The sequence below is a fragment of the Pavona decussata genome, unplaced genomic scaffold, assembly GCF_977016875.1.
Source record: "Pavona decussata unplaced genomic scaffold, jaPavDecu1.1 SCAFFOLD_38, whole genome shotgun sequence".
Taxonomy (NCBI): Eukaryota; Metazoa; Cnidaria; class Anthozoa; order Scleractinia; family Agariciidae; genus Pavona; species Pavona decussata.
Genome location: NW_028145460.1, coordinates 4,481,954 through 4,509,757, shown reverse-complemented (window position 1 = coordinate 4,509,757; position 27,804 = coordinate 4,481,954). Strand labels below are relative to the sequence as shown.

Here is a 27,804-nt window from a genome sequence, read left to right as displayed (position 1 = left end):
TACAATAAAATTAAGTTTATTTCCTTCAACATGAACTATCATGCGTACCGTGTTTTCTCAAATAAATATCTACAATGTAAAATCGAACAGTAATCCGATGTGGCATTTTTTAGCTCACGCATGCATAATGTACTTCATTCTCGTACCATTTGTGCTTAACTTCTTTGCCGTTTCATTCACGTTCGATCGAACCTTTTAAGTCATTAACCCCTTAAATTAAAGAGTTCAACCTGAAGTTAATTCTAAATAGTTAAGGCGCAGTTAGACGTGACAAATTTCGACAACTTAATTTACGCACAAAAAATTGTTGCAAGTCGTACGCATGATTAATTTTACGCGTAAAATCCTCTTACACAATTCAATTCATTTCCACGGTCCGATTTGGAGATAAATATCAAAAGCAGCAGAGGAAATATTCTGAACCTACAATCGGAGTAGAAACCAACTCCTTAAACATAACTATGTAACTTTTGACTATGTATACAGTCCTCACGTGTGACCACTCACATGAGAGCGATTGAGCGGTTCCTTCTTGAGGTATTAATGGGCACATACTCACGCCGTCAAAGACAACGAGAACGCCACAAAACAAAGGCTTTCAATTAGACTGCGAGCAGTATCTCTTTCGCTCGAGAATCCGCCGGAAGAACGCTAAAAACTGAGCGAGAACTATATTCGAGGCACGAGTCGCATGCGCGAGTGGCAAAGCCGCGAGTAGCGTGGGCGCCGGAAGGCGAGCAAAACCTCGCCCTTCGAATATCTTGCGTTCTTTCCCGCGGCTTCTCGAGCAAAAGAGACTGTTCGCATTCTAGCTTTTAATCAGCAAAACAAAGGTTCTGCTAGCGCGTTATAAATTTTGAAGTGGCGAAATTGAAGATTTTATGAAAAATGTACCCACAAAGGTAAAACGAAAATGACGCACGTTGAACAGAGAGTCTGAATTTTCCTCTTTGTTCTCGAAAGTGAACTCCGTCCAATCCAGATGCCATATTTAACAAAGTGAACGGGTTATATTACACACTGTAATCCTGAAGTAGTTTAAGCATAGTCAATAAAAGGCAATGGTCATGAAGCAAGAGAAAATTCTTTGTTACATGTTTTTGTTAGCATTTTTGGCCTTGACCGTGCACAAACCACAATTGATTTTGAAATGTGTTAGAGAAACTGACAAATAGAAACCTTCCAATCAGCTGTAATTTGAACGTTAAAGAAAGAAAAAGAAAAAAACAAAACAAAAAACAAACAAGAAAAAAAAAAAAGGATTGTGCATGGTCGTGGCCCTTACAACAAAAATTGCAGAACCATTGCTCTCAACTTTAAAGTGCACCTAGCCCCCCAATTTCTTTTCTCTTAAATAAATCTTTGCACCTGTTCGAAACATATTGCGCTATTTGGCGCCTTTTTCAACCAAATCTTGACCTTACATAGGCTGTAAAAGTTACGAAATCTAGCCATCATCTGTCCCATGACCGAGCTAGTAAGGGGCATGGGTCTATTCCTTACTTGACGTCACAAACTGATTTGCACTGTATTAAGTCTTTATGAAAATGCATGAAAATCAGTTTGTGACGTCAAGTAAGGAATAGACCCATGCCTCTTGCTAGCTCGGTCATGGGACAGATGATGGCTAGATTTCGTAACTTTTACAGCCTATGAAAGGTCAAGATTTGGTTGAAAAAGGCGCCAAATAGCGCAATATGTTTTGAACAGGTGAAAAGATTTATTTAAGAGAAAAAAAATTTGGGGTTATGTGCACTTTAAGGATGGCATGGTTTCATTCATGACAAGTCCCTCAATCAACTGTGGTTTAAAAGAGCGTGTCTTCACTTTTCAAATGACGTTTGCATGCCCAAGTTCCCTAGCAAAAAAAACTGCTTTGTGGCACGCTATAACAGGGCCACAATGAGATCTGAATAACCAGGATATATAGCTTAAAATAGATCTTACTGTCACAGAACGAGTTTATGTCCGGCAAAAATATTCAATTTCTCCGGCACAGCACATCTGTCAAAAGCTTTGGCGGGCGGTGGTTACTATGACAACCACGAGCTGTCCACGTTGCCCTCAATAGGCGCGGCGGGAATGAGCTGGTACGGGAAGAGTCTTCAACTATTCTCAATCTCGGCAGCGTCTTTCAAGTTAAAAATAACTTGCCGAATGTCGTTTCGCTTTTGTGAGATTCTTTTTCGGGAAAACCAGTCATCTTTCCTTATGGGCAAAGAAAAGTCTGTGATTGGATCCTGTTGGATTAAAAATGCATAAAACGTTAATAATGAGACCTATGTGAATAGTTAAGTGAATAAAGGTTTATTTGACAACTGTGATTGGACAATAACTGACCCTAATGCACCTATCATCAGCCATTCGCCAGTGGAGGGGGGTAGGGGGTCCCCGGGTAAAGGAAGGAACTTTGTAAAGTGCCCCTGGTGGCCCCTCAAAAGTGCTAATTTCCCCCGCTTGGAAGGGGAGATGGGGACAGAAAGACGAGAGTTAAGAAATCCCCTCCCCCCCCCCCCAAAAAAAAAAAAATAATAAAAAAAAAATAAATAAATAGTCATCACAGAAAAAAAATTAACCTGGTCCTGTGGTCAGCATCATCTTCGTTTAACACAAGAACTGTGGTTCCACGGCTTATCACATGACAACCCTTGAACTGACAGAATCCACCACTGTCAAGCTCTTCAGAGTACACGGCACAAGACGAGCCCAGGAAACTTCATGTACAGTAATGTTTCCCCTTCATTTACAACGACTACAACATGGCCTCTTATTTTACAGGGGTCCTTGTTTTCCCTGTAGGGTTAGGCATGAGAAACCAAACTTCCTTTATTTCCCCTTTTTGCTGGGCAAATTGTCAATAAAATCTCCCTATAAGTTCCCATATAAAGGTCCACTTGCCCGGGGTACCCCCCCTCCCCCCCTCCCAGTGGATAGCCGATGGTCGGTCAATCAATCCTTGTGTTTGAGCTGGCGTCTCAAAGAGTTTGTATGGACTCGTGACCTTGCATCGCCATTAAAAACAAGAAACGCAAAAACAAACCACATAACAACTCTCTACAAATTAACGAATCTGTACTGCTCTATTTTGCTGATGTCATTCAGGTGAATCAAAACTTACTTCAAAAAAGCTTTCCATGTACTGTAGCACGTATACACCGCAATCACAAAAGTTATCTTGTTGAGGCACCTGCAGGAGAGATGAGTATAAAAATATGCATATTCAGAATCCCACTGAGAAATAGCGCAGAGTATTACAGACTTGTACCCATCCACTTTCGTCGAAGATTTAAACCCGACACCTACTAAGGAAATTGTCTCCGAAATTACTCCCTGACAGTGTTCGAAAGTAATCAAGTTACCGATGTCTTCGTTATACATTCCGAGTTCAGTATGGAAAAACTCCTGTAACCCGACTTAAACTACCGTAATTAGGTTGAGTTTACGAGACGAACGAGTAATCGAGCTGGTTCTTCCTATTTTAATAAAGCAAAGTACGAAAGCCTCCTCCAGTGGGAACCAACCTTAGGATGACTGCCCTTGATGTTGTCTTTGTTAAAATCTCTTGCCTCTGCGTCTCTTTTTCGCTCCCTCCACTCAACTTTAAGGTAGCTAATAACAAGAACAAAAGAGAAAACAAATGAAAGCAATGGGACAGCCGGTCATAATTAAGCTTCGCGTTACAATCACCTTCCCTAAGCAGGTTCTCGTGGTCTTGTGTTTTCTCGCCAAAACGCAGTTTTCCTATTAGATTTCAGTCTTAGTCAGAATTCTAGGGACGGCCTACGTCACCCTACCCCACCCCCCCAAACCCCCATAGAGAGATAAGTTAGAATTACGTTTACGACAAACGGCAGAAATGACCACGTGACCATGTTTATCCTACATTTGCCGCTCGCTGTTTTCAGTTTCTCAGAAAAACTGAGTAGTTTTGCGATAGCGTTAGTGATCGGGCCTTTGCGCATTCTGGGCCATTACTTTGGAACATACTCCTCCTCGATATACGATCCAGTCCGAATGTTTCTATTTTAAATCAAAGTTAAGGACATACCTTTTTAAGTTAGCATATAGTTTGTTATGATAATTTTCACATTAGTCCGCTTTGCTATATTGATTTTAATTATGTACTGTAAAGCGCTTTAGAGTATTTTATAATTTTAGTGCTATATAAATTAAGTTTATCAATTGTTATTATTAAGCGAGAGGTATTTTGCACTATTCTCATCTATGTGCCCATTTTTTCGAGAAAACAAACGCGAATCTCACGTTTGTCGTTTGTCGTAAGCGCGATTCTAAATCCCCCTAATTCTGGTTCGCAAGATTGGCTGGCAGAATTGCGAGAAACAACATTGAGAGGGGGGGGAGGGGGGGGGAAGGAAGCACTGGAAGGGCAGTATTAGCTTACCACTAAAGCTTGGAATATTTTACTGACGAAAAGTAACCGGAGCTGATCAAAAGCAAATTTTCTGAAGTAGAATCCGCAGAAAGACAGGGGACAAGTTAAAAAATCTAGGATTACAGACTTACTTTCTGAGATTTGTCATGCACCTTGATCTTTGGCCTCCCAGTGAGTCGAACACCAAAATGCACGGTCTGCAGAGTAAAATATTACAGTATCACTCACAGAAAATCCTGCTGATCCTGAGCAGGAAGTAGGTCAGGTAACTTTCCACATTTTTTTTTTTGGTATTTATAGCATTTTAAAATTACGCAATCCAGCCTTTTGGCTGCGAAGTAATTTCCCAATAAACTATCTATTTATGACCACCTTCTAAGGACTCCGCATACGTTTGCGCATCTCGAGATACTCGGGTTTCCAGTGGGTAATGCCTACTAATACAGGGATATTTTTGTGCGTTTCAAAACTATGCGGAGAAAGCAGAACTTAGCAAGTGCTCTTGGTATCCAAAAAGAAAATTGGGGGGAACCATGCATTTTTCAGAGATAATAAAGTTTCAATTTGGGAAAAAATGTCATACGTTGCTTTGCATTTTACAGCTTTTTAGAATTATTGTTGCTTGATTATCTCTAAAAACTGCGTGGATACCCCCAAGTTTCTTTTTGGATTCGAAAAGTCCTTGCTAAGATCTGCTTTTGCCGCAGTCATAAACTGAGCAAAAATACTTCTGTATTAGTCCCGCAGACACCATATTTTGACCTATTTATTGTACGTGGGTTAAGTCCTATAAATGGCCCTTTAGTTAGAGCGGTTTTCAATTGAGTGTCGAAAGTAATTTCGCGTTTGCGTTTGGTTTCGCATTGCTACGTTCTGTGATTGGTTATTAAACCTCGCGCCACTTTCTCAACCAATGGGAATCCAAGCCAAAACCAATCGTGTTTTCACCGCACACGTTTTCCCGCGCTTGGCGCCGGTTACATGTATTTGCTTCGAATTATGATTGGCTCGTTGTGTTGTTTACATCTGTTGCAATTGGCCACAGTAATTACTTTGGTTTTGATTTTAAGAAACTCAATTGCAAACCGCTCTATCTGTACATAAGTCAGTTTTGTGAGACACTTTGCTATCATTTTGGGAACTCTGCCGACTGCGAGTAAGTCTATTTTTTTGAGAGAAATCGGAGAGTATTTGTAGTCTAGGCAGTTCGCGACTTACTAGGTATATCTTGTTTCCTTTCAGTAAAAAAAAACAGAAGTAAGATTAAATAATTTATCATTGGTCAATTTGTTATCAGGCAAACTCACTGTGATTTGATGGTCTGTTTGGGCAAGCTTTTCCTTTTGGTATTGCGTTTGGTTGACGTTGACTGCAAGGTTGCAAGGGACGTCAACTCAAAATCATCATCGTCAACATCACTACCTTCCTTATCATCATCGTCATTCTCTGATACCTTCTCCGTTGCGGTGTCTTCATCGGAGTCTTTATTCTGGAATATTAAAGGACCATGCTCAAACACACGATGATCCCTTGTTAAGGTAAGGCAGTATCTGCTACTGTCCCAGATGGGACTCCTAACAGTGACTCATTCAGTAGTAAAAACTCCGGTTTTTCATAACATGAAGCAACTAGGGCCTGGGGGTATTGCATTACTACTTTCCCCGGAAGGGATACCAGTCCATCGCAGGTGATGTCACGTCTTTGTTCACAGGCACCTCCCACAAGTGGATACTTTATCTCCCCTTCAAAAACTCATTAATAACTCATAAGTCCAAGGACCTATCAAATGGTCGATAAAACATCACGTGCAGTGGTTTTATATCCGATAAAACCTCCTCCTTATTAGTATGCGGTGTTTAATGTTTCTATCGTATGCTAATTTCCAACGTTCACAAAAGCATCATTGTTATGAACTCTCTTGCAACACGCTTTTCCAGGAATGGTTTTGAAGCCGTTCAAAAAACTCACAGCACGTGTTTTATCGGGTCTAAAACCACTCGGCTGCGCCTCATGGTTTTTAATCCCGATAAAACACTGCTGCTCGCGTTTTCAACATTACTCAGCAGACACTTTAAATGCGGTCCCTTAAAGGACATTGAACTGTTAATGTCATAGTGTTTTGCAGTAACGGTAACGTTAAATTGCTTGACAAAGGTATGGTTCATTGTTCAGGAAAATTGTCCACAATTTCTGGCTCAGAATGACTAGAATGTGCCGAATGTGCATCATATAAGACAAGTTACTGGTAGATGAGTAAAGTGTTATGTCAAAAACAACATCTGAAAAATATCAGAGCAGACGTAATTGAAAAATTGTACCTTTGAACTGGTTTCATCGTCTTCATCTGTGATTTCATTTATGTATGTAGCACTGGTGTGCCCAGCAAAACAGATCACTGCTAGGTACCAGTGTGAACTGAAATGAGAAAAAAAAAAGTCTCAATGTCATTTATGCAAACAGATGCACAAATAGTTCACTGACAAGTTACTCGTTTAGCACTCTAGGGAAGAATGTCCTCCTCAACATGGACGAAGGGCTTACTTATTTTCTGGCCTGGGGGAGGGGGGAAGGGTTATTTCAACCCATGGGTTTATTGAACAAAAGTTGAAAAAGCGTTTTGAAAACGTTTCCTCGCAATAGAGCTTTTACAGTAGCTAAGTATTTGAGAAAGTAGATCCAATTTTGTTGGGAAGCAAGCCCATCGCTTGACAGATTGTGCTGAAGGTGCAAGCCCCTCAGAAGGTCTGGAGACAAAACAGTGCATTTTGGTGGATTTTCAGTACAAAACTGTACTTGTAATCAAAAAAATGTTACATTGTCAGTAACCAGCTGTAGGGAGTTAGTGGAAAAAGTTAGATGGACTGCGCAGGTAATTTTAATCTTAGTCAGTACTGTTGGAGGGGGAGGAAAACTGGATAACCCAAGAAACCTCTTGGAAAGCTAGATGACTTTCCTTCATTAATTTATTGTTTACTTTTCTATGTACCGTCAACTCTCGCCTTGCGGACACCTCGCTGTAACGGACACCCCGATAATACAGACAGCAGCTAAATCCCCGGCAAAAATAAATTACAGACGTTTGACTGACATAAATTCCCGCTATTACGGACTCTCGCTATTAAGGACACTAACTCGCGGTCCCGAGGGTGTCCGTAATAAAGGGAGTTGACTCTAATAGGATCATGACTTTTTATGGAACATACCTTTCATTAATTGGTACAAATACAAAATCTTTCTCAAATATATCTACATTCTTGGTCCATGTTTTCACTTGAGAGTGCATTCGGTCTGGTGTACTGGGAACAAAAAATATCAGTCAGAACATGGTTAATCCAGCTTGCAACATTTTTTTATAAGTTAATCTGGCTTTTTACAACTTTTCAAGGCAACTGACACAATTTTTTGTTACATGAAATTTGGAGAATTTGTTGAGACTTTTCTTCCAAACGGCAAAACGAGTTAAAAACTGTCCAATTCCATAAAATTCTAAATTAAATTACTAAATTACTAAATTAGATTGGTTATCTTTTCTTGTTATGTTGAACAGAAATTTGATATTGCAAGCCCTAATCCTGCCTGCATTGCTTGAAAAGAACAAAACAACATTCAATTTTATTTTTCTTGACCAACCTGGAAAAGGTGTCTGAATTGATATTATTTCTTTGTGTGAGTCGCTTGTAGAAGAATGAGCTTAGAATATGCGTCCGTGCACGGTCCTCAGGTTTAAGCTTCTCAAAGAAGACAAACCTGTAATAAGAGAATAATCAAAGGTAAGGAGACAGATCGAATTAGAACAAAGAACAGCAAACTTACTCTCAAAGGATACGCTTACCTTTATGAACCTCATGCTCTTTGCACACCCTTACCACTTAATTACTCTTTGTTAACATATTAATATATCTTTCTTTAATATGTGTGTAGCAAATAAATATTTTAATTTGAATTTGAAAAAGGTTAGAAAAACAATTTTGAGGATACCGTACTTATTCAATTAACCGCCCTGGGCGCTTTTTTAATTTTGTGCCCATGAAGGTGGGTGCTTACTCGAGGAAGGGCACTTATTATTTTCCCAACATTTTAAGTAAGACAGTCCATTTCGCTTCAACAAGACAAAACAAAGTGCAAAATCTAACAAACAACATAAACATTCATTGACTGCAGTATTTTGGAACACAACTGATGCCCCTCTTACTTCACGCTGACTCGTACAGAAATGTTCTTTTTTGTCGGGAGGGGGTGGGGTGGGCGCTTATTCACGTTTTGGGCTTTCAGGGTCGGCGCTTATTCGAGGTGGGCGGTTAATCAAATAAATACGGTCCTAACAAAAGGTAAAAATTAATACAAAATTATATGAGGTGCCATACAGTTGAGAGAGACACAAACTTTTGGGGTCAGCCCCTTGTTAATAACATGACAGCATGTTGTCTTCCCAAGGACCGTGTCTCTTAACACAAAGGCATTTTTGCTCAGTTTATGAATATGTGGGAAAAGCAGATCTTACAAGGGCTAGTTGAATCCATAAAGAAAATTGGAGGTAGCCAAGCATTTTTCAGAGATAATTGAGCAACAGCAATTCCAAAAAGCATTTAAATACATAACAATGTATGGCGTGGATTTCAATAGCACCTTGATAAGATTTTCTTTTCCTGCACAGTCATAAACAACACAAAATTACCTTTGAATTGGTGTGCATCTTCCCTCAGAAATTAGAGGTTCTTGGACCATCCTAAGATGCGCAGAACATATGCGCAGTGGGAAATGGAGACACCGTCCTTGAAGGGGAAGGGTCATGGGGTTTTTGACCTCTTTAGTTAAAAATGGTGAAATAAAACCTTCACTTTGCTACAAAACAATTCTAGAACAACGAGCGGAGAGAACTCAACTCAATTCTTGACAGGAAGAACTCATACTCTGTTCTAGCGCATTTTGGAAACAAAAATACGAAAACTTGAAAAACATAAGCCTAACATTTTTCAAGTTTCAAATACTCATTCCGACCTACTCTGTCTCTGGCCAGCGGCACTAATCAACAGTTTTATTGCACTGGGGTGATAATTTATACATTTTTGGGTTTTGAAATTACATCAAATTTTCGCGATACTTCCCCTTTAAGAAGCATTCTGATTCTGCTTCCAGAGCATAGCTATCCATGTCTACTTGATGAGTAGAGTTCTGCCTTTAAGGAAATGTGCATTACTCAACTCACTTGAGATAGAAATCAATGATGACATCATTGAGAAATTCCCCAGCATCAAGACAAGGAATATCCTCTGAAGTAACAGTGATACCTCCTGGCTGAGGGGGTGGAGGGTAAACCACCAGCCTAAAAAACAAACCAAAAAAATATTTAGATCATATACTGGCATGCACTTATTAAGGATTCAATTTACCAGTGAAAGAAAGAGAAAGAGGCAATGTGGCCTGCCGGATAGGACGCTTTCCTTGAAATTCTGAGATCCTGGATTCAAGTAATTTTCTCACTAATTATTTGACTTGTATCACAGTAATCCTAGGTCGGTCACATCATGTACATTGCCAGCTAGTCAGCTTCTGCTTATAATGTCCTAATGTTGCAGTTGTGTTTGTTTGTTAGAGTACAGTGCCTGGAAACAATATGGATAGCCAAATACATATCCACTATTTGTTTTAGTCAGCAGTGTCCAGACAGGGCCATATAGTGCCACACCCAAAAGTGTACAGACAAAATACAAACTGTGGCACTGAATACATTGTGGCGAGCAAAGAAAATGTCAGTGACCAGGAGCAAATACAAGGAATGTGCTCTACAACTGAATCCTGTGGGATGCTGTTGATTTTTGTAATTTTGAATTCTTGCCATGCATGTTCATCAAGCAAGTCCAACAAGGCAAAGATCAGCCAAAGGGGTGTTGGATGAAAACCCAAAGTGACTGAGAAATTTGAGACAGGCATCTGGTAAGATGCAGCATTCTTCTTTGTTGGCACTGGCAATTTTCACGTTCAGATCTGACTTCAAAAACTGAACATGGAAAACTACATATTGTACAAAATTCTGTATGTTAACACAAAAATGACAACAAAATAAGTACAGTGAGAACACATACGTTTGTGCAGCTTGCACGGGCCGTATGCAACTGTTACTTCTGGTATTGTAGGTCCTGGAGCGAGTGGTCATTAGCGTAGAGGTTGCTTCATTAGCTGCTAAAGGCAATGCAAAGATACTTCATTATTAAACAATCCACAGTTTACAGCAAACACAGTAGATCTCAGTGATAGAGACAAAAGCATTAATTCTTTGTTCATACATTGATTTTGCTCCTTGCTTGTCGAAGGGGGTACTTTGAAGGCCTTGATTCTTTCCACTTCCTTTAAGCTGCACAACAAGACAAAATAAATTTAACTTTCAAGACATTAAGGCTTCAAGCAAGAATATACTAAGTTGCCTTTCAGACAAAAAGACAAACTCTCTTTTATCTAAACATGAAAGTCATGTTTCAAGTTCAAGTTCAAGTTTCTTTATTTCCACATACTAATTTACAACGTTAATGCAAGGAACAGGAATTAGAAAAATGTGGAGGTGTGTAAATGAAAACCCATGGGGTTAAAAAGAGTTTACGCACCTGGGCCCAGTTGCTCGAAGCATGGTTAGCGCTAACCCGGGTTAAATACCATGACAACCTATACGTTTAATACCTCTTAACCAATGGTTAGCGCTAACCATGCTTTGAGCAACTCAGCCCTGATCTCATACTTAACAAAAGATATGATGTTAAGCCATAAGTCATGTAAAGTGAGATAATGATTACGCTTGGTTGAAAAAACGTTGGGCCGTGTAAGGTGTGAATCATAAATTATGGGACTTGAAGAAATTATGGATGATCTAATTAGCGTGCATATATTTTGTGCTTTTTCCTCTTTGCTCATGAGAAATATGTAAATTTTAAGCCCTAAATCTGAACATACTTTTATCTTCTTTAGAACAAGAAAAATGCAAATAAGCTCATAGGTCAAATGTTTCCCAGAAAGCTGACGGGTCATATCATTCTCTTTTTTTTTTTTTTTTTAACAATTTTTATTTGACACGATGTTTATAATACTGAACACTACTGGTCATATCATTCGAGGCTGATACCTTTCACCTGAAAATATTCTTTCAATCAATAATTGTATAATATTATTATGTTATTGTGTAGCAAAGGTGAATAGTGCATGTACGAAGTTCAGCTTCCTGCTCCCCTGCAACCCTACCCTCTAACTTTAAATCTGTTTATTGCTTAATTGTGTTTGACGTAGAAAGAAAGCACTCCTAATGCAGAATGAAGTCGAGATTGTATTGAACAATGAATGGATCTTGGAATACCTATCTGGCATCCCCCGCAGATTTTGCAGGGGCGGATGACATCATCACCAACTTGGCAAAAGAGAGTCAGAGCCTCGGATCGAGATCATCGAATGCACTCCCTAATCTTTGATTATTACTAGTTAATAGTTGACTAATAAAGAGCAACAATAATTATTATTGGTGCTCTTTCATCAACATAAAGTAACACGAATATAACAACACTTGACTAAAACATTGTCTACTATTAAAGAACCTTTATTATTTTTATAGTCGATTATCGCTGACCTTAATTCACCAAATTCCTTGGACAGCTTGTCTGTCACCTAAAGAGACAAGACAGAGGAAAATGGTTCATTTCACAGGTTAAGTGGAACATCTCATAATAATTACACATCTAATTAACAATTATTCTACAAGCGCGCGTTGGATATGAGATAACAGATAGCCAACGAAGCGCATAGCGCCGAGTTGGCTATAATCATCTCATATCCAACAAGCGCAAGTGGAATAATTGTTTTATTAAAAACAATCAAGAAAAATTGCTAGATCTTACTGATTTCGCTGTGCAAAAATAAACAGCAGAAAATTTAATGGTCGCCATTTCTCTGCCATGGTATAATGGCTCATATACCATGGCCGCTAAACCAATCAAATCCCTCGAATTGCATTATACAATGATTCAGTTTTTAATAATTAAAATTATATGCCTGACCTCTCTCTCTCCCCTTTTTGTAAAACAAACTAGTGAAACTAAGGGTAGTGAAAATTTTGTTCTAGCTAGTAAAATCAGACTTGTTACTAGCCAATGAGCTACGTAGTGGCCTAAAAAAGTCTCGAGCCCTGACAAGCCCTACGTCTTGCTACATTCACATGAGCCAACTTTTACATGCACATAATGAGTTTCGCACTTTTTGGTTTAATCATTTTGGTCATGATGTGTGGAGGCACAAAATGTACTGTTCCAGAAAATAATTATCCATACCCACCCAAAGAAAGGTCATTGGAAATTCCAAGAGGGCAGGGGTCACAAAAGCCAAAATTTTAAAGGGAAAATTTGAAGCTAAACTGGAAATTCTAGGGGGGAGGAGAGGGCAAACCAAAATATCTTCTGTGGCCGGGGAGGTATGGATATTATCTCGAACCACACAATGACAGAATGTCTGGGTTCCAGTTTATTTATTTTAATTTATACTTACCCATTCCATTAGATCAGCAATTACTTCTGTCTTAACATGTTCACTGACTTCAAGAACAATGTCCCTTTCTGCTGTCACTGTAAAGCAACGATGACAAAAGACAGAAGCTCACTCATACACATGAAACAAAGCTACATGCTCAGTCATAATTTGTTGAGACACTACACTGAAACCACAGACAAATCACATATATCCCATATATCACATACATGTACTCCCCCTCTACCCTCCTTCAATGTTGTGTTCAGTGTTTCTTTCACTCCTGTTTGCTAATTAAAAACAAACCAATTCAACATTGAAGGGGACAGAGCAAAAGAAAGAAGGTGACTGTTACAACATTTATGACTGAGTGTGTAGCTAAGGAGAAACAATTCAATTGACCCTGTTAATCTGGCCTTTATTGGGCTATCACTGACAAGGTCCTAAGTTGTTGGATTAACAGAGCAGTGACAATGAGACATTGCTTTGTACTAGCAGCCAAGCGACAAAACAAAACTATTCCTTGACAAATCTAAGTCTTTCTCTTATTGACAATGGAGGGGAAAATTGAGTTTTTATCTTTACGTTTTTCTGAAGCAATGCTAATTTACTACCTATCTTGTACTGTTAAACAGCTGTACTTACACAGATGCAACGTTAAGTATGTTCAAAGATTGGTTAGTTCAGTAATCACTTTAAAAAGGAATTATTTCGAACTCTCCAAGGCCAAGAAAAGGACACTGTTTCCAAAAACTGTGACACAGAGGGTGACACATTGTGCAAATTTGTTGCCTGTTAAATGAGAAAGTACAAGAAGCTAGGTAACACTGTTTGTCAAACAGAGGTATGGAAATAAAATGTTTTCGAAAAAGAATTCAAGCCCAGATTTAGCATAAAATGTTTCAAACAGGGCTAATTTATAGCACAATAATAATAATTTTAAGGTACAACTTCACTAGCATACCAGCACTTCCTGGATTAAGGAACTTTCCTTGGTTGGGAATTTTTTGTGCTAACTTTAGGGCATAGCCAGGAGTAACGCCCAACACAATGACATCTGGGTTTAAACCATGACTAATCTGTAGTGAAGGTAAAAAAACCACCAACCATAAGACACACTAAAAAATTAATGTTAAATCAATTACTAGACAGTAATAAGCAAGCAAAATAACCTGCAATACAGTGGAACCCTGTTAATATGACCACATTCGGGCTGTGAAAATGTGGTCGTAATAACGGGGTGGTTGGATTAATGAGGTTGTTAAACTAAAGAAATGACTAGGATTTCAATTTGTTTGGGGCACAAACAGTGGTCGTAAGGTGGGGCTCCACTGTATGTTTAAAGAAATTTGGTATTGACACCAACTGTACATTTGTACATGTGGGAGTCATGATGTGATGATGCATTGTAGATGGATGAATGTCGTCATCGTCGTTGTTAACGATGCTGCTGCTGCTGCTGATGATGATGAAATTTATAGTTTACAGTCGGGATACACTCAGCTGGGTGAGGGGGGGGGGGGGGGAGTATTCAACAAAGTTTTATACAGGAGGCTCTGCCCTGAGGTCCAAACCACTATCCTTTCATAATCCTTTTTTGACAGAAACAGTAACCCTATCATATACCTTAATCCATAGAAAATGGTACCCCTTTGACATACACCTGCACCTACAATAAAAACACTCCATCCCTTTTCCATACCCTTGAAATTACCCTTTTGAAAGGCCCTTTTAAATACCTAAATGACAGTTTTCCTTTTCTATATTTCAACTTGTGAAATCCCTATCCTTTTATATACCTCGGGCCTGAAAAGGGTACCCCTTTTGGGCAGAGCCTGATCTCCCCCTACAGTCCATTACACGGAGTACCTCCACCCCCTGGGTATACACAGACAGGCGATGAGTACTCATACCATTGGAACATCACTGTTTTCGTACTGCAGCTAAATTACTAACATGATAATCAGAATGAGAGTGCATAAACAAACATCTCATGTAACCTTGAATGAAGTAAGATCATTTCCTGCAATGGTCAGCAAAACATTCTTCTTTCCTGAAACAAAATAATACTGTGTATTTGTTGATGCCACCAATTTTTATCTACTGTGTCAGCTTTATTTTAATTAGTGAAGGTGGAAGTTCTGTAAATAAATAAATAAATAAATAAATAAATAAATAAATAAATAAATAAATAAATAATGAGTTTTCAAACCCTGAGCTCAGGTTCTTATTTTCTAGGGTCTTTATTTTTCCAGGAGGGGAGGCCAATACTGGAGGGAATTTGGCATTTTCAAAAGTGATTGAGGTTGACAACAAATTCAGGATACAACAACTTAAAATACTAAGCTATCTTAAAGATACCCTTGCAGTCCATGGGCTTATATCACAACAGCTTATTAACAGTGGGATGCTTGTGTATAAGCTTTGGAAGGGGGGGGGGGGGGAGGGAGATTTTTGGGTGGGATTATTTTCAGAATTTTCTCCCAAAAAGTGATGTCATGCATTTGATGCAACAAGGAACTGCCATTTCAACTGAATGTCACATAAGATAAAAGACTGTTTTGTAAAAAGGTTATCTCATTTACATCTAGAAGCCACTCTCACTGTTTGTCCTTGGTGAGATAGTAGTTTAACCAAAATGTCCCATTCTCTCAGTTTTCAGTCAGTGACAACAGTTTCTTTATGCCAATGTCTTTTTACTATAATGATGATAATTCATTATTGTATAAAATTATGGTATTTTTTAAAAACCTGCTTTGTTATTTAGATTTTGAACAGAACTTGAACAAAGTGACACAACTACACTTACCATAATCAACACTAAGTTTGATCTCATCAGTTTTGCAAGTAATCTGTACAAAAGAAACATCATTATAAGCACATCAGAGAATTATGTACAACCCAACAGTTTCTCTGGTATAGCCAAGAGTTCAAATCCCTGTTAGATGCAGCTGAATGAAATTTACACTAAGCTAGATTTGAGCCAATGCTGGTATGCAGTGTTTGGGATGGTCATGCATGTTTGGGGTCTCATACAGGGTTTTGTAGGGCTGATGTGTTTTGCATCCCAGCTGTGTGAGGACACACAATCCTTAATGAGTTGAACAGCAATTTGTAAGTCTTGTATTAATTTTATTAATTTTTCCCCTGCATAGTGTTGCACCATTCCTCAGAAACTGTCCTCTTGTAGAACAACACTGTAACAAGGTTAGTGTACATGTGTGGGATGATATGGATGATTGGAAATCATGTTTGAAGAAGCTAATTTGTGCACACAACAGGACAATTTGCTAGGAAACTGCTCATCTTTGTACACAGATACATTAAAAAGTTAGATTAGAATCAACAAAACAAGTTTTCCTTTTCAAGGAAAGGCTGTTTTTAACAAATACTAAGTAGCTAAATTTTGGAATAATAAATCACTAATTTTTTTATGTACTAGATAACCGTAGACCAGAATCAAGAAAACAAGCTTGTTTCCACCTTTTCAGTAATTTATTGTATATAAGCTATTTTACTTATAATTCTTTTCATTTTTATCTACACAGGACAGGTCTACATTGATAGGAGGTGTATTTGATGAAGTAGAATCCTGTATAAGTATAGTTTATTATAATTGTCATTATTATTATCATTATTATTATTATTAATATTATTATGTTATTTTTTTTAATAAATAATATAATCTTTATTAAAAATGACCAACTCTTTTAAAACACAACACTATGCACTCCTAAAAAATTATTATTATTATTATTATTATTATTATTATTATTATTATTATTACTATTATTATTTGTTACTCAGTCACTGCTTGGGCTGGAAGTCAATTTGCAGAACATTGGTCCACCACCTGTGACCTGTTCTCTCGTTGACTAACTGTCATCATCATCATCGTTCTTATTATCATCATCATTATTCTATTTACTGTGTCAAGTCTTTCTGCCATTCGTTATAGCTTATGTTGCACACACTACTGACGTCACTGATAATAAATAATATACTGAGAGTCTGTACTCACCTTCAGTGGGTCTGTTGCTGTGCAAGCCAAGGTACCAATACGAATATCCTGTCTAACCATTATTTCTATTTCAAGATCATCCCTGGTGTAACCATGTAAATTGTTGGACTTTTTCTTTGCTGGTTGCGTCTCCTAGAAAAGTTTTTTTTATACATCATTATACTTTTTAAAGAAATTGTCTTCAACATCTCATTTCTCCCAAAACAGTCTTCTCAATATTTTTGAAGACAGCACAGCAGCTATGTGTAAGAAACATGGTGTTTCTTTCTGTCATATTTTGCTGACGGTTTATTTCAAGACAACTGCTTCAAACGTTAATTCAATGTGTAACTATTTCGCCAAGCAGAAAGTTAAATGATGATAAGGAATATTGCCTGCAAAGGGCCTGGCTGCACTTTTTCATTTTTGTAGGAAACTAATAATAAATAATAATTATTATTATTATTATATTATTTTATTATGGATGCATTCTATATGAATTTCACGCTCATGTAAGCCAAAGTACTTCTTTGATCATAATTTATGTTGAGTTTTACTAAACCTGTTGACGACTTTCAGGTGTTTCATTAAGGGCCAGGCACTGGGCAAATTAAGGCGTTTATGCAACTGGACAGCTGATGTGGTGGGACAGCAAATTGTCCTTGTGTGACCAAAGTGAGGTCCGAGTATTTATGACTCTAGATTGTAACATTTCTTACCGCTCGTGGTCTTCACATTGTAACAGATGTGAGAACAGCAGTTTTGGTCACAAATCGCCTAAAAATGTGAAGGTACTAAGATGTCATGTTGGTCACACAACGATACTTCACCGTCCCCTTCCGTCAGCCGTCCTGTTGCGTAAGCTCACCATTGAACATCTGTGAATGCAACTTTGCCCACCTGCTTTTATCAATCCCAACCAACTTTTTCCAGAAAATGACACATCGAAGTTAACTTTAAAACTTGCCTGGGTACACTAATCACTTGTCTGCCTGTTCAAAGTCTCAAAATTATTTCAAGCACCACTTCCTGGTAATAAGTGTCCAAAAATTACTCTCAATATTTTCCGTGTGAGTCAAAAATAATTCAACAGCTAATGACAAAAGCGTAAACATTTCTAACAAGCCCTAACTATAGCTGCTAAATAAGTAAGTCTTAAAAGTGAAACTGCAAGACGTTTGTAATTTATTGGAGTTTTGTAAAGAAGCATACTGACAGGTTCTTTCATGTACTTCTACTGAAAACAAAATTAATAATCAAAAATGTTTGTCCTTGTCCATAAGACCACGAAAGGAGATCACACTGTCTCAAAAAAGTTAAGATTGAAACAGAAAACAAACTAACTGGCTTCCACACTAGCATGAGGTTGAATGCATGGTAGACCTGGCACCTACGGTAACAAAATCTGTTGAAAACGAACCTTTACTGACTTACCTTTGATGGTGGTGTTTTCCGTTTTGCACTTGTCTCTGAACACTCTTCAGCGTTTATAGAATCAGACATTACTTCACCTTTGCCACAACCCTCTTCAGTGCTGTTTGGTGATTCTGGTAAGAGAGTAAAACTTTTGCTGCCAGCAGCACTTGTATGACATTCTTCCACTACCAGCGGTGCTGTTGTTTCTGAAAAGCAAAGAACATAATCGTAACCCTTCTGGAGTTAAACCCTGGCTCAACATCAGAAACTGTTCGGTGGTTTTAGAGGCTTTTAATATCAAGTTCCTCACTCCTTGGTTGTAAAGAAAATTTGACATTGATAATGACACTTGGAAATAAGTACATAAACTACATTTCTATTGCCATAATTCTAATTAAGGGATAAACATTAAATGGAGACAAGTTGTACAGGAGTAGTACGAAACTGAGAGTACATCATGCACGTATCTTACAAAGTCTGTATACTTTCAGATGCCAGCAGGTTTGAAAGATCAGAGAGGACAGGCGATTACCAGCACTGGAAAAGGGCTTAAGTGACAATTTGGGCTCTAGTATCCAAATTTCTCCAAAAATGCTCTATTGCATTAGAACTTTTCTTTAGCTTTAAACAGCGAAGAAAAGAGATACTGTCAAGCACCACTTCAGTTGATTCAGTTTTAGGCCAAAGTTATAAGCTAACTGCCGAGGGGATCCAAGCCCTTTAATCACAATGAAAATATGCAACTATATTTCTGATAAAATTATCAGTCTGTATGCCAAAGTAGAGTAAGTTTAAAGAAATTTGAATTCCAAGGCCAAATATTCACTTACATCCTTTTATCACCAAGCCCTTGCTGAGCTTATGCTACTGATGTGATGGAAAGTTAAGGTTGACTCAAAATCATAAAACATTGAGCGAAACCTAAGTTGGTAGCTTATAATAATTATTAGCTTAGTAGTTTGTCTTATGATTGAGCCACTGATGTGGATCACAATGTTTTTTGCCACAATTATACTGCTGGTCTTCATCAGGCAACTTGCCATGTTCAGGCCTTAATTCTTAAGACGTCGTTCTGCCTATTATGATAATACAAACCTTCTACATCCTCTTCATCAGATAAAGTAATGACATCAACTGAAAAAAAAAAAAAGTTTTCTTTAAGACTGTTACAGCTAGAAATTTTTGAAACAAAACACAGCCACTGCTGAACATAACAGGTTTTTCATAGCAATCCAGGGATCAAGTTTTTAGAAACATGTTACATTTTATGTTTGTCCCATGAACATAGTTTAATGGCCTTAGCCCCCACGAGTCTCCTATAGCTCAGTGGTACAGTATCCAAACTACTAATCGGAAGGTCCTAGGGTTCGACTCCTGATAGGAGCACTGTGTCACTTACTGAATAATACATCATTCTCATGTTGTGTTTAGCTTCACACCGGTAAACAATTTCGTTGCTTTCTGAGTAAAATGAGCCTGCACACATCACTCATGATATCAAGGTTCTTTCAAGGGCAGTCAGTCATAACTGTTGTTACAAGTTACAGCGCTTAAGGATGGTGCCTACTAATAAAGAAGTATTTTTGCAAGGTTTATGACTATGCATGAAAAGTAGATTTTAGCAGGGGCTATTTAAATCCAAAAAGAAAATTGGGGGTCACCACACATTTTTTGGAGATAATTAAGCAACAATAATTCAAAAAAGTAGTAAAATGCAAAGCAATGTATGGCATTTTTTTTCCAATACTGAAGCTTTATTATCTCTGAAAAACCCATGGTTACCCCCATTTTCTTTTTGGACACCAAGAGTACATGATATGTACTAGCTAAGATCTGCTTTCTCCACATAGTTTTAAACTGTGCAAAAGTATCCCTGTATTAGCACGCACCACCCATAGGAAACCCGAGTATCTCGAGATGTGCAGAACATGTACGCAGCTCTGCAATACAAGGAGGAGTACGACAGCTCAAGAAACAACACGAATTTGCCCATGTTTGACTGCTTCATTTATTAGTTCAAATGACTTCATATGACACTGTAAACTCCATAACCAACCTTTTTTGGGCACAGAGAGCTTTAGTTGTTTCCCATTCCTCTTCTTCCTGCCTGGTGTGTAGTCTGATGGTTCAAAGAAGTTTATGTTACAGCAACTGGTAAAAGACATTTGACAAGCTAGATTTTAATAGCAAACAATATTATTTGGGAGATGCAGAGTGGCAAACATTAATACATACAATAACTATTGTCTGTCTAACAAATTCTTAACTGTGGTATACACAATGTTCAGATCAATTTCTTTCATACCAATGACTATCATACAGATACTGTACACACAAAAAAGTCTACCTTGAGTGTATCAGTAGGCTCTGTTCAAGGGCTAATGCTTGAAACATCAGCTTTTGTATGTCTTTACATAAGCCCTCCATCAGGGCATATCAATATTATACTAATGTAAGGTTATGATGCTTGTGTCCTTGCTTGTTTGCTTTTTGCTTATTGTTTAAAAAAGAATCTTTCTTACCTGATTCTGAGTCACTGTTTGACTTTTATGACATGAAAAGAAAGGAAAAAATTTATTTAAGTTAACGTCAATGTCAGTAAATCACTTAATTAGTCAAAATGAAACCATAAAATTCCATACTATCCTATTCTGTTTTATAAAAAATTTCGCTCTTTCATCAGTGACCCTTTCATTAGTTCCATAAACGAGTGTTCGGAAAAAGACGGAATGTCTGTGTCACAAAAGCAAGCTGTTATTACTTTTATAGAGAAAAAAGGAAAAGATCGTTCCTTTCTAGAAAATTGGCGGCCCATCTCACTTCTAAACGTTGAAAATTATGACCAAAGTACTTGCCGCAAGAATAAAGGAGGTACTTCCAAGTATCACTCATCACAATCAAACTGCATAAGATCTACATTATCAACAGGTAAAAGAGATTTTAAGAAAATAATCTATGATGAGAGTGCCTACAAGACTAGAATGTTCAACTCACTTTTCCTTGATTCTTTCTCCTTTTCAACCTGGAGTTAGTTTGACAAGAACCAATAGAATTTTTAGTGTCTGTAGACTTTGTGGCATTTCCTGTTAACAACACACGAGCACCGTTCACACGTGTTTTATTGTATGTCCGTTGAACTTTTGGCTTTTGGCTGTCAACTGAATAAAATCTATCTGGTGAGAGAGGCTTTCGGGGTGTTGCAGCTTGTGAAGGGAATATGTCTTTCTCGCAACTAGGACATTTTTTCTCCTGTGATAACCTACTTGTGCACTTATCACAGTGATCAGCAAATGCATCGTCATAGTTTTCGTCTGACAACATATCTTTTGATGAAGTCAGTGAGTCCCGCAGTGGAGTGATGCTCCTTTTTGTCCTGAAATTAGCATCTGAGCTGGTGGAGTTTGTCCTGGAATTTTCACCATTACTCAAATCCTCTTTGGACACAGATTTTCCTTGAAGGATAGAATCTAATAGTGGACGATTATACTCTCCCTCAAGGGTACTAGAAATTCTCTGTGTATTCTGCTCTGTATTATTTATGGAGACAGCACCATTGCACTTTGTATCAGGGGCTGAAAATGAAAGAGAAATGGTAAAATTATATGCTGTTTAATGATGTCAGGACTTCATACTGTTATGATCATTAATGTGGATCATTATTGTGGAAATTGTCAAGTGGCCCGGGCAAAAACAAAATCTGTATTTCCAACGGTAAAGACTAAATCAAGGTCTTTCCACAAACCCTCCAGATGTTCTCACCCCTGAATAATGCGATTGAGATTTAAATGTTTGTAACAGGCTTCCCACAAAATAATACAGTGTATGCAGCCGTCTCAAAATGTTTTGTATTAGTGGGCAAGATAACATGAGTAGTAGACAGAACTACAATCAAGGACAAAACTCGTTAAGAAAACTGAGAATTTTGTACATATATTATTTCAGTCTATCTTAAAGAAAACACTGCTTGGAAGGTACCAAACCTTCACTCCCCCCTCCCCCTAACTCAACGTTGCTTTGAAGGCCTGACGATGACCCAGCCTTTTTTTCAGCTCCAGAGCAACATTGATGAGGGGGAGGGGGGCTGTGTTGTTGACGTATCATTGTAGCGCTCGAATTTGGAGAGCTACTAACAGTTTCTTAACAGTTTTATCCATGATTGTAGCTATAGGCCAAAGAAGTCTTGCAGATCAGAAAGATACATGTAGATACTTACAGCTATGCATGTAGATACAGTAGATAGATAGACAGACAGATAGATTATTAAAATCTTAACTATTTAATGTGAACTAAGCAGCAAATCCTCATCTGTAGGCAGCAAAATCAAAAGTTGCCATTACATTTCACACATGCCTCTACAGTAGCAAGGAAATGTAATGGCAACTTTTAGAGAAACAGACTTATATGGAAACAAAAGGGAAAAAAGCAAACATTATGTACTCCTGATGGAAGTTGAACCCGCAACTCCCCCCCCCCCCCCCCAGGGTTCGTACTCTTTTGAGCTTTTGAAATTCCATGACTTTCCATGACCTTTTCCATGACTTCTCCAAGTTTTCCATGACCTAAATTTGACCATTTTCTTGGAAATCATCTTTCATTTCGGTATGTTTTTACTACTTTCTTCACAAACAAACCCAATACTCCATTTCCAAGTTGCTGTGAACCTCACTATGAAATTAGTTTTGTTTGCATATGAATGAGAACTAATTTTCATAAAAAAAAACACTTTGCACTTAGCCTCACTTTCATAATGAGGTTCAAAGCAACTCGGAAATGGTCTATTTATTTTGTACTTTTTAATAAACATCATTTTCCTTGACTTCACATGACCCACACCTAAATTTCATGACTTTCCAGGCCTGGAAAAAGGTAATTCTGAAATTCCATGACTTTCCAGGTTTTCCATGACCCATACGAACCCTGCCCCACGCCCCCCTCCTCTGATGCTCAGGTAACTGAGCCACAGGCTACATGTTGACCAGTTTATACATGCATGTAACTACAACACTGAGCTCTCTTTCTCAACAAAGTAATGAATTTACAACAAACCTTTGCATGGTGTCTTTTCTTGTTGAGATCTTGATAGTTTAAGCCAACCTGGTGGGCTCGCATGTCTCCACTTCCTGGGAGTACAAGACGTACCCTGCCCTTGTCTAAGCATACGATATCCAATTTCATTTTTCTGAGTGATACGATTTGTATGATTTCTCAGCCGCTCACTGGGTGACCTTGTTCGGAGGTTTCTCTGGTGCAGATTATCCTTTTCGCGAAAGGAGGAAACAATCCATGTACTCGCCTTTGTTTCTTTGTTATCAGGGGAATCGCTCCTTTTTGGAATCTTATATGAAGAATCTTTTGAATCAAAATCCTGAAAAAAAGATGGTACCCATTAGCCTTTTGTGTATTTCACAGTAATATAAGTTAATTTCATCAGGGAAAGGTTCTGAGCAAAACTATTACAAGTTACAGTGGTTTTCAGTTGAGTGTTGTAAAACAAAAACTGATGCAATTACTCTGACCAATCACAATATAGAGGGTATGCAACCAATCCCAAGGGACTCCAACGACAATGGCGTGCGACCATGTTGGTTTACCATAACAAACCCAGTTAAGGACGGTGCCTGCTATTGTTACTGCGCATACGTTCTGCGCAACATGAAATACTCAGGTTTCCTATGGGTGGTGCATACTAATACAGGAATATTTTTGCGCGGTTTAAAACTTTACGGAGAAGGCAGAACTTAGCAAACGCTTTTGGTATCTAAAAAGAAAATTGGGGATAGCCATGCATTTTTCAGAGATAATTAAGCTTCAGTTTAGGAAAAAATCCCATATATTGCTTTATATTTTGGCGCTTTTTAGAGATATTATTGCTCAATTATCGCTGAAAAATGTGCGGTTACCCCCAATTTTCTTTTTGGATTCCAATAGGCCTTGCTAAGATCTGCTTTTCGCGCATAGCGATAAACCGCACAAAAATACTTCGGGATTAGTAGGCACCCTCCTTAATGAGAACTCTTTTGTTGATGGTACACCAACATGGTGGTGATGACGTCACGCGCATACACTCCATACCATAAACAACAAAAATCAACCAATTAGAACTTGAAGCAAATGCATGTCATTGGTGCTGAGCACGAGAAAAAGTGTGCGAGCCAATCACGATTGGTTTTGGTTTTGCTTCTCATTGGTTGACAAAGTGGTGCTAGTTTTACCAACCAATCACAGAGCGTAGCTGAGCAAAACCAAAGCAAATGCAAAATTACTTTTGATACTCAACTGAAAACTGCTCTATAGAGTGTTTTCACATGACGTCACGCCGGCCATGTTGGTGTCCCAAAACAAAGAAATGGCGGCCATGTTGGTGTCCCAAACTAAACCTCTGGGATTTGAACTCTATTTTTATGCAAATACTTTCTTTTGTTTGAGTAAACCAATATGGCTGGTAGTCACGTGAATGAAAACACTCTATACTAGTATTGAATCTCTTTCCTTTCCTCACTTATTTTTTTTGCTTGAAGTACATGTACTACACATTTTTGGTACAAGAACTTGCTTTTGCATCAATAGCTAGCTAGTTGTAGCCAGAAAAGTGTCCTTGAGGAGTTTTAAGAACAGCAGAAGATCTAAATAAGATGATACATGAATGGGCAAGTAGAAAGGATGGCTGGACACTAGTAGCAAGACCGAAGTGTGGCAGAGATGCTTGCCATGGACAAGCATTAAACCTATTATGCAACAATTTTCTTAAAACATTAAAAGGTAGGTTTCTTAACTCCATAGGGAGGGCATTCCAGTCTGATACATGTATATGAATGTATTGTATGTAAGTTTTATACCCAGGGATTTCTGTTGCCATCTGACAGACATGTCTTGGATTTGGGTGAATCTTCTACATTGACAGTGGTGCAGTCATCCCCAAGTAAACAGACATCACTGAGAATTGGAGAGGAAAAATAACAATAAAGAACTATTAGCATAAAACATTAGTATTTCCTTAGCAACTACAAACTACACGGAGGCCAAGATTTCTCAGTAAATTAAGTCAACATGCTAACTTATTACAGAAAAAGTAGATTTAAGTACAGTCAACTCTCTCATAGCAACCACTTCTCATAAGCGACCACCTCCCGCAAGCGACCACTTGGTAAACAACTGTTTTGTTTCTCAGTAAAATACTGTTTCAAGAGTTCTCATAAGCTACCACCACTCAAATTTCTTAAGGGACCGCGACCACTTTTTAGGCCAGAAATTTGACATATTCTTTTGTTTTCTGTTTCCGGTAAGCAACCACCCAACATAATCACGCATGATCATTAATAAATCAACACTCAGAAGTAACAAAAGTTCAATTTTTAATGATGCTACCCCTGACTGCTCAGTTCAAGTGTAACATGAGACACATTGACAAGTACTGTGCACTCTGCTGCATGGAAAAAATCAAATACATTAGTTTCTATTTGCATAATTTTAGCTGATAAGGTAATATTAATTTTTTTATCTTTCCCGTAAGCGACCACTTTGTTGTGCACCAAGGGTGGTCGCTTACGAGAGAGTTGACTGTAGTCCACAATAATATTAATTTTTCAGTCCACAGTAAGAATTAAGCACGGTTCACACATGCAATGCAAATGCAAATACAAGTGCATATACAAGAGATGCTCATGTGTAATGAAAATGTAAGTGAAGCACAAAGAATACCAGCCACTCATGAGCATTTGGAGTGGGCTTATTAAAGAGGACAGAGAAGTCACGCTTCACTTGCTTGTGCTTGCCTTTCCCAAGAATTGAAAAGAATGGACTAGGACACGAGGAGGTGCAGTGTAAAGAATATCAGAACTTACTATCCAACTGAACTTGGTACTGTTCGAATAATGCATAAGACGAGTATCAATATGGTACAACATTTGTACATATATGTACCTCTTACTGACCGAGTTCGAGGTCTGTACTGTAAGTTATAGACCAAGTTTTTTCCCATTGATTTATGACCTAAGCGCGAAGCCAAGGGCCATAAATCAACGGAAAAAAATGAGGATCCCTAACTTACAGCACAGACTGAGATAACAAGGTTAGTAAAAGATATTCATTATATCTCTGAGGTTAAACAGGTATGTGGGAAAGGCAACTAGTTGAAGTTAAGGGAAATTCAGCAGGCCGTACATCAAAATACGGGCTGCAAAATTGACCAATCACACTTCGCGTACTAACTGAGAGATATAATAAGGTTAGTTATTCCTAAACATCATACGTCAGGTTTTCCTCACAGTTGTCTTTGCTACTAATCAGAAAATCTTAAGTTTGACAGTTATTGTAAAAATATATATGCATGTATGGCAAAGGTGCCTTTACACGAAAAAGTCACATCGTAGGCACATGTTGTCAGTGTGTTGTATACAACAACAACAAATTATGAAGGTAATTTTCAATGTTTACATGTACATGGAATTATTAAACTAAAGGAAATTATAAAATCTTAAATCATATCATATAACAGCAAGCAAGAAAATAAACAGAGAAAGACAATGTTTGCATTTCTCAAACAAAACTTTGTTCCTAAAAGACAAAAGACAACAGTTGATCACTGATACAGCAGCATCAGTCACTGTTGTTACAAAACTAGGAACAAAGGTACATGATTCATCCAAATCAGCCGCTAGTGGGAAATATAAGCCCATACAGACTTGTAACGTCTTACACTTAAGCTAATATCACATATCATGTTTACACAAGTGTGTCTATGGTGTAAAAGTATAGAGAAACCGAAAACATCAGTTAAGCTTATGGTGACTAACTTTCTTGACATATATATGCTCTAGTGAACACTATTTCTGGTATTATTACTGCTGTAGGTATATTCCACATTTTATAGCATCTACATCTACATTCGATTTTTCATTTCGTCGGTAAAATCTTTACAGATATCGCACCAACTATACTCAATATTAAAACGGAACTGGAATTAACAACTATAAAAATAAATGAATAAAGTTGAATAATGCAAAAAACAATGGTAAAATTAAAAAATTTGAAAGTCAAATAATTCTAATTTCGCTCTTGATCTTATAACTAAGAAGTACGTAGCTAAGCATAAACTCAGACTAAACAGTACATACTCGTTCTCCGGAGAACCACTTCGTTGAACAAAGCTATTTGTTTTCCATCCTTCGTATGGCCTTTTCTCAGCTTTAGTCAAGCCTAAATTGAAATGCAAAATCACAAGGATCAGTGAAACAAAAATCACTGACGTGACATTGAGATTATCGATCTTGTCTTTTTCATGCTTGTTTTCAATTAACTTTGTACCCAATTGTACCTCAAAAACATCTTTAAAGGGAACTACATTACCTGATAAGAGGCCTCTGCTCATTTTCTAATTCTACGTCATACCATCATCCGAGAATAAGCAAATAATCGGTGTTTCGCGGCTACCCTGAGAGAATCTTTTTCATGTTCCTGTTCAACCCGCCATTTTGAATCGCAATGCGCGGGAGCCTCGTTA

At 37.9% G+C, this 27,804-nt stretch overlaps 2 protein-coding genes across 3 annotated transcripts in view; both read right to left on the bottom strand.

The window, feature by feature from the left end:
- Window positions 1-27,802, bottom strand: LOC146483727 (uncharacterized). 2 transcript variants are annotated; one of them, XM_085105877.1, is made up of 26 exons: window positions 27,651-27,802; window positions 27,419-27,500; window positions 25,142-25,238; window positions 23,352-23,670; window positions 21,300-21,877; window positions 20,828-20,849; window positions 20,362-20,424; window positions 19,401-19,439; window positions 18,324-18,511; window positions 16,911-17,042; window positions 15,699-15,741; window positions 14,890-14,942; window positions 13,854-13,968; window positions 12,911-12,987; window positions 12,000-12,037; window positions 10,678-10,745; window positions 10,477-10,573; window positions 9,600-9,716; window positions 8,024-8,140; window positions 7,597-7,689; window positions 6,712-6,808; window positions 5,701-5,882; window positions 4,525-4,590; window positions 3,522-3,609; window positions 3,119-3,187; window positions 1-2,240 (listed from the first exon to the last, which is right to left on the bottom strand). In XM_085105877.1, the coding sequence occupies exons 1-26, from the start codon at window positions 27,670-27,672 to the stop codon at window positions 2,106-2,108; spliced, it is 2,997 nt and encodes a 998-aa protein (XP_084962003.1). In that variant the 5' UTR covers window positions 27,673-27,802; the 3' UTR covers window positions 1-2,105. The 2 variants fall into 2 exon arrangements, with proteins under 2 accessions (XP_084962003.1, XP_084962004.1); XM_085105878.1 differs by having other exon boundaries at window positions 10,477-10,570.
- LOC146483722 (uncharacterized) overlaps window positions 1-27,804 on the bottom strand; it is a 232,772-nt gene that overhangs the window by 153,924 nt on the left and 51,044 nt on the right. The window lies entirely within an intron of this gene.

Bases quoted from the DNA above. Each gene is read 5' to 3' on its own strand.
- LOC146483727 (XM_085105877.1), bottom strand. From the start codon at position 27,672: ATGAGCAGAGGCCTCTTATCAG. The intron at 10,746-11,999 runs GTCAGCGATAAT...CTTGTTGTGCAG, and splicing joins AAGGAATTTGGTGAATTAAG to CTTAAAGGAAGTGGAAAGAA. The intron at 6,809-7,596 runs GTATGTTCCATA...TTCTCATTTCAG, and splicing joins TTTGTACCAATTAATGAAAG to TTCACACTGGTACCTAGCAG.